We start from the raw sequence: 10,214 nt of genomic DNA, 5'->3' as shown, positions 1-10,214 counted from the left end.
TCAATTTAAATACCTGAAACAACATAATTTTAGTATGTAACGAAGCACAATTTTAGGTGTAAACATTGAGACATGATCATATCATTTGATTTTGATCAAGATTATATATAAGATCCATGAGGCTACTAGTACTAGCTACCTAGGTACCAATTTTGTATCAGCTCTCCTATGTTTTTGGTTTCTAACTATATATAGTTGAGAGTAATAATATGATGCTTCTTCTAAATTTAATATTTCATCCAAAAACAACATTCAGTCACAATTGCTTGTAGGGCTGTGGGGACGACTTGATTAATATATTATTACTCCCAGTTAACATATGCACAAAATCATAATATGCAATTCTTTCCAAGCAGTTGTTGATGAATATCATTGTATAGTAGTATCTACTAAACAATAAGTCACTAGTTACAATAAAAACAGAGTTACTGTTAACCAAACACTCGATCTCACTTTCAGGATTTACATTTCATCCTTTTCTCTCTCTCAACAACAAGAAAAAAAACTAGCCTAAACTTAGCCGCCGCCGTCACCATCTTTCTCCTCCGGCCGTCGGTTATCTCCGGCTGCCCGGAGGACCTCTCTCTTTCACTCTTGTTTCTTGTTTTCCCTTATCTGTTACTCTTTTCTTTTGTTCCTGTAATAATCGTTTTTGTTGTCGTTTCAAATCGAGTGTTTGGTTCTCGGGTACTCAAGTCGAGATTATAGATCATTGCTTTGGTGGGTTATTTCTTGCGGTTCGGCCGGTTCTTGCATTTTTCCGGCACCGATCTTCTTCTGGTGAGTACCACGGTACTCCGTGGGTCTCTTCGAAGTATGTCTTTTCCATGTTCGCCGGAGGTTTGTGGTCCGCTGGTGATCTGTCTTCCTTTCTCCGGCCGCCGGTAGGTTCGTGATTTTGGGTTGTGGTTGTCGATTCGTGGTTGTTGTGTGTGTACTCGTGGTGAAGTTTTCGTGGTTTCTAGTGGGTATAGCTCTCGTGGTTTCAAGTGGATGCAGTCAGTGGAGGTCATGCGACGGTGGGTATAGCTCTGGTGGAGTCGTGGTTCAGGTCGTGGGTATTTTTTTGGTTCAAGTAGTGAGTTTTGGTGGTCATTATAATCTGCTTCAGCATGGTGGTCAATATAATGGTGGGTTATTTCTTTGTTAATCTTTTTGACATATTACATTATCACCACTCGATTTGATTGCGTGATTGGATTGTTGGTTTAGATTTTCGTGTTGTATTTTTCTGGTCATAGTCCGTTTCCATACTTTCATTCGGGTGCTTGCCCTGATGTGATCTTGTGATATGTGTTGATTGATTAACAAGGTGGTTTCCTTTCATGGTTCTCCTACTTATCGTGTTTTGATTTATGTGTTAGTCTAGTTTGATGTCGTTGCATTATAGAAGGTTCGGTAGAGAGTCGTGATGTAACCCACTCTTGTATCTCCTAGCATCTTGCTAGTATTTTATTAATATAATTTTTATTGCCTTTCACAAAAAAAAAAAAAAAAAAAAAAAAAAAAAAAAAAAAAAAGAAGTTACACAACATGGGTCCATATAGCAAACACACCTAGCAAATTTATATGGTTTCCCTTTATCATAGTTTGAAGAAATTAGGATACCTATTTTATTGATCACATGCAGATGACTTTCAAAATCTTAGAGAAATTCTGAGTAGATAGATTCGAGTACAAAACCATCGGACAAATCAGAGCTTCACGCTTGTCTAAGGATGACTTTGCTATTTTTTTATATTCATACATTCATAATTTCATTTTAACAACCACACATTTTAAAAAGGCTGCCATATATAGGTCGAAATAGGCATTGTTAATTTTCCAACTTAGGAATAAGTTATAATAAGAGTTTGATATACTGTGATTGTAATTCAAGGGAGAAAATAAAAGCAATAAACCATTGTTAACCACATATTGTTTGTTGTTTTGATTCTGTTCTAAATTACAGATCAACAATTAATCAACGACTCATAATTTCCCAACATATTAACATACCTGCAACCAGAAAAACACATGCAAAACCTATAACATATAGCAGGTCGTAGATCCAAGGTTTCTTTGAAGATGATGGAGTACCGGGTTGTAATGGTACTTGTTCACCAGCTGGAGGGAATGAAACTGGACTACCGGTAATGAACGAATTTCCCTCATATCTAAGAAAGAAAGAAAAAAGAATTAAATAAATAATAACACTATAAAAAGAGTTAGCAAGCATAGCGAAAAATCCTTGTTCTTCAAGTCAGTCTAACTTCATTAATTAATAATCTAAATCTAATTACTAATAATGAAAACAAAACAAGTGACTTGAAGTAATATATACATAAATATACATTCGTTTGATTTTCATTTCGTTTGACATGTTTCCTGATTAGAGATATAACCGACCCATTTATATAAATGGGTCTCAGAATCAAGTTTCAATACTACTATACAAATTGAAGAATTATGCACCTGAAATTGGGAATGGTTAGTAACTTGTCAGGTATAGGTCCAATGAATAGGTTATTATCAACATTCCTGCAAAAGATCGAGTAAATAAATAAATAAGTAGCTCAAAGATAAAGTTTAACTACGGTAATTAATATACCTAACCTAGACGCGTAAAAATATATGCTTCGGACAGGTACCAATTATTATCATCAATGTCTCAATTGAATAAAGTGGCTAGCTAAACGTTTGAAATTTTAGTTTTTACATGATATTGCCTTAAAGATGAAGTACAAATTAGACATTCAGAAATAAGATTCATAAATTTCTATTCACTCTAAATTAATCAGCTTCTTAAGTCCATAGCTAATGTTATTGAAAACTTACAGGTCATGTAACAGTAGATCTTGTAGAACATGTAGAGTCCCAGAGAGTTGATTGTTCTGTAATTGACTGCCATTGACATGTTAGATTCACTCGATATAAATATATATACTTGGAGAAAAGAAAATGTGAAGGTGGCAAATTTTCTGCCCATTCACTTGTCAATGGATCGATATGGGTCAAGTTTTTTTTTTTTTTTTTTTTTTTGTCTCAGACGGGTCACGTGGGCTTGAAATCACCAAAAGTACATTGTATGCTTACAACCTTCTAGAGTAATTATTTAATGAAACAATGTTGTTTTAGCAATTTAGCAAACACATTATAGACAGTTAAGTGTTACCACTCATTTTGGCTGAAGAAAAGTTTGACCTTTATCCAACCCAAAACCATTTGACCCTTCCACCTTGAGATGAACCTTTGTTTTTGCTAATAATACGATTACTCACAAGGTCCTTAGAGAAGACAAACTTGCTAAGGATGAAGGTAGTTGCCCACTTAAAAAGTTACAAGATAAATCTCTGCAAATTAGGCAAAATGAAACAATATTAAATAAGCTTGAATAAACAATAGTATCAACAGAAGGACTTATTCTGTAAATATACTTTATAGAAAGATGAATAATAATATACAAAAACTTACAAATTTATGATGGTAACCGGGAGATATGCTGGAAAGCTACCCCTAATGGCATTGTTGCTCAAATCTCTACAAACAAACAAGTGAGTTATTAATCAAACACAAAAAGTCTTCAAAGGACATATTAAGTAACCAGATGACCCATATATAACCAGATTAATTATAACCAGTCACTTACATACTCTGGAGTGAAGAAAATGCTCCTAACGAATCACCCAATTCTCCTCCCAAATTGGTACCATGAACAGTTCTGACAATTAAAAAAAAGAAAAAGATCATTAAAGAAGTAACCAAACAATAAAACTTGCATAACAAAATAGGCAGGTAGAGATTAAGGATTTTCTTAATTACATTGACATGATATGTGTATTAGTAGCATCACATATAACACCTTGCCAACTCTCACCACATGGGTCACCGGCACTTGGCCTCCATCCGTGAAGAGGAGGTGATTTCAGTGCACCATATAAATTATTTATTGCAATAACTGGACGACAAGTAATTAAAGATAGCGCACAAAAAACAATATCCATTAGTCAAAACATATAAATATAAATATAAATATAAATCCTTTCTTAAAAGAAAAAAAAAATATAATTACTTGAAAAGCAAAACATGAAATTCAATAATCATTCAAAACAAGTGTGAGAAGACTTACCATCCGATAGATCGGTGGCAGTAACCAACGAACACGCCAAGATCTCTAATAACACAACCAAGTAAATTATACATCTGTCAACACCCATGATTGAAAAACCGCTGCAACAATATAAAATAAAAATATTAATCAACTTAAATTGTACAATTCACTATAACAAGTAACTCGTGTTTTGGTTTGGTTGCTCGATTTTTATGATGAAATGGAATCCATAAATCTTGCGCTTTTCAGAAGCGAAGAGGTGGAATTTTGGTACACCAGTCAATTTTGATACCATGTAAGTGTGAAATATTTGATTGATTTTCATTGATCACATACATGTGTATATATACAGAGATTACAGAGTTTATGAGCTGGCTTATCTCTAACGTGTCTAATATAAAGGACTTTCGAAGGGGATGCTGTAAGTACACTATCAGACTCGAGTCTAGGATGTGGCAAGATTACTGGTATTTTGATATGGACAAATCAAAATTTCGAAGTCTTTAAGGAAAAAATCTGGAATGGACCATATATTGGCTTTACACGAGATACAAACAATAAGCTATGAGTGGATTTCGAGGCGTATAAAAAAGAGACACGTCGATTGGAACATATGGCTCATAAATCCTACAAGCTTGCTGCAATAGCAGCTGTTGCTTGTAAACTTGTTTTGATTCCATATATTGCTCGCTTTCCATAAAAAAATAAATAAATAAAATAACAAAAAAATACTGCGATAAATTTACAGGTTCAATTTACACTATCAGACGATCTTATTAATCTTTTTAAGAGTTGAAACTTCTTGTAACGACATCAAAAAGGTTGTATTTTGCCGTTTGGTTTCGGTTCGTTTCAGTTAGATATATGAAAAGTAGATGGTAAATAAATCCTATAACACGTTAATATTCAAGTTAGGAAAAGGTTTACCTTCAAGATGAAACCGAGATATAGCCACCGAATGCAACCGGAAAATCTAGTTCGTTAAGATTTGCCTGTGTTTCTCCTCACGGAATACCCCCTCTTGCTTATTTATATATGTATATATATATATATATTGATATATATTGATATTGATTGATTGATTGATATATTGATATCGATGATATACAACTTATATAGTATATCTGTATTGTATTCTATGTGACGAATATCTATAAAAGGTACGTTGCGAACTAATTAAAGAAACAAAATCACTCGTACATGACATAATTCTTATAACTTTTGCATCAAGTTCTTAAATAAAATATTATTATTTCCTCAATAAATTACCACATATTGCAAGGATATTTCACTTAATTAGTTGAATTCCAATTTTCGAATTCATTCTTTATTGCCTGGCGTGCAACCATGACATGGAATGGAAAAAAAAAACTCTATTGAAACTAAAAAGTACTTTTCACTGTAATGCACACCCATGAAATGGACGATTAGTGGCGAAAATTGAACTTTTTTTAGGGGGCAATGAATATAAATGACTTATAGCCAGAGGCAGAGCCAGGAATTATAGTTGAGGGTGGCTTACTCTCTACGTGTCAATAAAATGCATATTATGAACATACATACCACAATTTGATCTCTTTGTTCTTTAGCTTGTTCCAAATCCTCTTGCAACTGACCCATCTTACGTTTCTCACCTATTAACTCCTCCTGATACACTGTTTTCTCCTCCCACATCTGTAACTGCATTAACGTTTTTTCTCTCTCTTCACCACCTCTCGACAGCTGGCAGCTGACTCAGCAACCTGTAATTTTGCAGCCTCCATTTCAACCCTCAAATTAGCATTCTCCTTTTCCAATCTACACATAGCACCACTCGCTCGTCCAACTTGATAACTAGCCTTCTTCAACGCATTCTCCATTTCAGATCATTTGTTCATCGTGTTGTCTTCCAACGCCTTTTTTTCTTTCTTTAACCTTTCAACAACTTCTTTTTCTTGTTTAAGTGTTTTAAGCTCCGTTTTATCTTTACCAAGCCTACGAGCAGCTTGCATAACCTTCTGGTTAGCCCATTCTGTCCATTGTTGCAGCTGGTTTTTCAGCTCATCGACTCTTGGTGTAAGCTTTGAAATTGTTTCATCATTTTTGTTATCTTATATGGTTGACCACTCAGTTGACTTAGGCATAGCGGAAAACCTAATATTAGGAACTTCGGGTATTGAAAGATTGTTGCTTTTTACAGGTAGTGAAAGAGATAACTCGGTTTCGGCTGTACCCAACATACGTTTAATACCAGCTTTAGTTTCTGTACTTAAAACTAAAGGAAAATTTGGCCTAGTTTGTGTAGCACGAAGTTTAACACGGGTTTTAGTTTCTGTACTACTAGTAGTAGATAATACTTGTACATTTTTAGGACTGATACTTGTACATTCTGACACGGGCTTTAGTTTTGTATCCAACATTAAACCACCAAGTTTATCAGATCTGGACCCGTTCTTCAATCCATATGTACGATATCGTTTCTCCAAATTAACTGATTTCTGTGTTAACATATGATCTCGCTTAATAATTTTGGGATGCAACAAATGAAGAACTTGGTTTTGCATTGTGAACCTCTGCTATTACTGGTGCATCAGACTTACAATTATGTACACAAGGTGCTGATGTCATCACGTGCGCTTCTTTTTTTATTTCGGTTCCAACCGAATTACAAGCACCATCACTGTTTGTACTAATTAAATCCTCACCGTTCATTGCACACGCTTGAGAAACCTTCATATCAGATATCAATAAACGCCACATTGCATCTGCAATACTTAAAAACCGTCTGACTTCACGAACAACACAAACCATTTCTGCCAGTATATACTTCTCCATTTGCTGTAAACTATCAAACTGAACATTCTTCCATTGATCGACGCCTTGCTCGTTTTTAAGAATAATCAAAGTATTCTCCATTACATCAGACACAATATCTTTACAACCACGACAAAAACCGCACCTAAGAACAGCCTTAATAACAGCTTCTTCCGTATAACCGTACATAACTAATTTCTTTATAGCAGTTTTAAACATTGCATCCAAATTAGCTAACACGAGTTCCTCTAGCTGGGATTCAGTAAGATCACTCCAATCGGCATCATCATTCACATCATCCGATAATCCTAAAGCAAGCTTAATTGATTCTGCATTATCATGACTAAAACTACACATGTCACAATCGTTTAAGTGGCCATGATTATCGAACTTTTCAGCAGAGAACTCGTAAGTCAAACATTCATCCTCTAATGGTGAAACTATTGTCGTTTGAGGTTGCGGATCAGCTCGAAATTTTCGTTTATTCCTACTTCCTTTTCCTTGTATTTGTGATACATGATTTGTACTACTACTACTTGCAACAATCGAAGCCATTGTTTATAGCAGCACAACAATATCCTATAGATTTGAATCTGACATTAAAAAAAATTAATTATATTAAAAAAAAAAAAAACATGTAAATTCAATCATCATCAATTTAAAAATACTCAAGAAAATAATATCGTACATATACATCAGATTATTTTTATATTTTCAATCAAAATTCATACCAGGTGACGTACGAAATGAAAGTAATTAGTTCTCTGCAAAAAAAAAAAAAAAAAAAAATACAAACAATAATCATCAACCACTAATTTTGAATACGATGTACTAATTTAACTAATCGGAAACAGAAATTATCGGATAATAACAATCGAAGCCAACTAATAACATCATCGTCAACGTTGAGAAGAGAGTAAAGTCACAATTAATCGATAATAAAGAATAAAAACAATAGATTTGTGGAATGGTTAAGAATCAAGATTATTATACCGATTTGAGGAAATTAATTGTACCGCAAACGATACAGCATCGGATGATGATAGTAAAAGAATATAGAAGAGAAATCTGATCGTTTTTTTCCTTTTTATTTATTTATTATTTAATCTTTAATTATTTACTCCGTATCTTTTTTTTTTTTTTTTTTTTTTGTGTATAATAAGTTTTAGAATTTAGGATTCCTAATATTTTTTTTTTGAAAGGCAAAATTTTATATATTAAAAACTAGCGAGAAGTCATACAATACGCGAACGCAACTAGAAAAAAGACCTAACAAAACAACACAACAACCTACACGACAGGAAACCAACAACCACAACCTACACGACAAATTAACCCGAGACAAAACCACATTCGATTACGATGACAACGCCACTTAATTTTTTCGAAATACAATGACAAATAAGTATCCATATTTTCCAATATGGAAATAGTTAAATTACTAATAATAACGAATAATGAGTAATAAAAAAAAGATTATGGTACTTACAAACACCATTTGATACACCACACCAATTAGATATGTAGTTGGTTTATCATAACAACACTACTTTAGAATGAGGATGAAGAAAAATCTCTAAAAATTGAAATCATACCGGTATTGATATCACAATCGAACCGATAGTGATTCGAGTTTGCTACTCCAGCCATTACCAACTTAATACCTATTTCGTTTAGCACTTCGGGTGCTTATGTTGTGTATAATGTAAATCCAGTGGTTGTTTATTAATTTTGAGACTAATCGGTTTCGATACAATTATAATCGATTCGGTACATGGAATCGCCATTAAAAATCGATATATTATAGTATGATTCGCGTGCACTCACCAGTCACTATGGATTTGGTATTATTATTGAAAATTCTCGCAAATTTTTACGTACAATGTCGCTAACAATGTATCAATTCGATTCATACCCAATTATTTGAAAGTGAAAACATATGAAATTTGAATGATCTTCACCGGTAGTGTCTCTATATAAGTTAAATTTCGACACCTAATTTGGTACATTTGAACCCATTGGCACAACACGATTTGCAGTTGCAATGTGTGCACTTAAATAACCAAACCAAAACACCCATGTATATACACAAACAATTTGATGTAGCGTGTATTCTATTTCATGCGATTCTATACCAAAACTACTAATACCGATACAGTACCACTTTCTTCGTTCGGTGTGGTATTCGGTTCTTGAATTTGTGCAGATTCGTTTTGGTTTGGTTCAGTATCCATATCGATTTCATCTTTTAATGTTACCTACCTTAAAAAGATAAGTTTTGATAGATCTACTTATTATTTTGGTAAATAAACTAAGGTATGCATAAGGTATTTATATTGCATATATATTGTTGGGGGAGAATGTGAGTTTGTGCTTAATGATAATACTAATCTTAATCTGTAACAATAAGTGTTGATGATGACAAATGCACATAACTAGAAGTGATGGTAGACATCTTGACTTAAATATACAAGTTCACTAATCCACACTTACTCTAGCAAAAGACCAAAACTAAACAAAGTCTATAATGAAAATCAGGCTACACGGTTCGGTCCACGGTCGATCGCAGGTCAGACCGTGGAACCCTGCAACCCTGGTTTGTGAAACCAGGAGTGCACGGTCGACCCCACGGTCAATCGTGGGTCGACTCAAAAGGTTTTGTCCGAATTTTCTATAATTTTAGTTCGACCACTTCGGGGCATCTATAATTTATGAAACTTGTTTAAACATGCTTAGAATAGTTGCCTAATTCATATCCAAAAGAGTTTTGGTCACTAGAACGCTAATCTTGGTTAATCAAACCTAATGACACCTTAATGACGATTTAACCTTGATTAGGATAACACCTAAGTGTTATAGGAAAACATGTAGATCTAAAATGTATTAAGACATACTTAGGATGATCATCAAGTCCCAACCAATAGTTGCTCATTCCTTGTACATGTGTTAGATATTAATGTATACTTATACATTAATCTTGCAAGTGCCACTTTGCAAGTAAAACTTACATAGAATTGGTTCAATGCTATGTCATCACTATGTTTAATCCTAGATAAATTAGTGATCTCTTGCTAGTCATTACATGAATATTACTTGACTACATGTTGTTAATACATGAGTATTGTTTGACTATGTGCTAAATGCTAACTTGCTAAGTAGTTACTTAATATATGTGTATGAACTTTGTCTTGATATATGTTACAAGTTAACCATAAACTTGTATTTAGACTACTTAATATATGCTACTTGAATAACAATTAAAGTGCCATAATCTAGTGATATTAAAAGGATGAAAATCACTAAGGATGAATAACCATTAACACACATAGGA

General features: G+C 33.6%; 1 protein-coding gene, 1 long non-coding RNA gene and 1 pseudogene across 5 annotated transcripts; all 3 read right to left on the bottom strand.

Annotated features, from left to right (window-relative positions):
* Positions 1-1,889: 1,889 nt before the first annotated feature.
* LOC139860502 (uncharacterized) lies at positions 1,890-2,609 on the bottom strand. The gene is made up of 2 exons (XR_011763210.1): positions 2,455-2,609; positions 1,890-2,156 (listed from the first exon to the last, which is right to left on the bottom strand). It is a non-coding gene; the product is annotated as an uncharacterized lncRNA (long non-coding RNA).
* Positions 2,610-2,746: 137 nt separating this feature from the next.
* Positions 2,747-5,787, bottom strand: LOC139860481 (protein STRUBBELIG-RECEPTOR FAMILY 3-like). Of its 4 annotated transcripts, none has more exons than XM_071849241.1 (7): positions 5,654-5,787; positions 4,109-4,209; positions 3,802-3,937; positions 3,629-3,700; positions 3,454-3,519; positions 3,261-3,332; positions 2,762-2,873 (listed from the first exon to the last, which is right to left on the bottom strand). In XM_071849241.1, exons 2-7 carry the CDS (start codon positions 4,194-4,196, stop codon positions 2,777-2,779), a joined length of 531 nt encoding a protein of 176 aa, XP_071705342.1. In that variant the 5' UTR covers positions 4,197-4,209; positions 5,654-5,787; the 3' UTR covers positions 2,762-2,776. The 4 variants fall into 4 exon arrangements, with proteins under 4 accessions (XP_071705350.1, XP_071705342.1, XP_071705345.1 ...); XM_071849244.1 differs by lacking the exon at positions 5,654-5,787 and adding an exon at positions 5,018-5,056; XM_071849249.1 differs by lacking the exon at positions 5,654-5,787 and having other exon boundaries at positions 2,747-2,883; positions 4,109-4,801.
* LOC139860496 (putative E3 ubiquitin-protein ligase RF298) lies at positions 5,222-7,962 on the bottom strand (annotated as a pseudogene).
* Positions 7,963-10,214: the final 2,252 nt, after the last annotated feature.

The sequence above is a fragment of the Rutidosis leptorrhynchoides genome, chromosome 1 (genome assembly GCF_046630445.1).
Source record: "Rutidosis leptorrhynchoides isolate AG116_Rl617_1_P2 chromosome 1, CSIRO_AGI_Rlap_v1, whole genome shotgun sequence".
In the NCBI taxonomy this organism is placed as follows: Eukaryota; Viridiplantae; Streptophyta; class Magnoliopsida; order Asterales; family Asteraceae; genus Rutidosis; species Rutidosis leptorrhynchoides.
The sequence above is the reverse complement of the archived record's forward strand: the minus strand, read 5'-3'. Positions and strand labels throughout refer to the sequence as shown.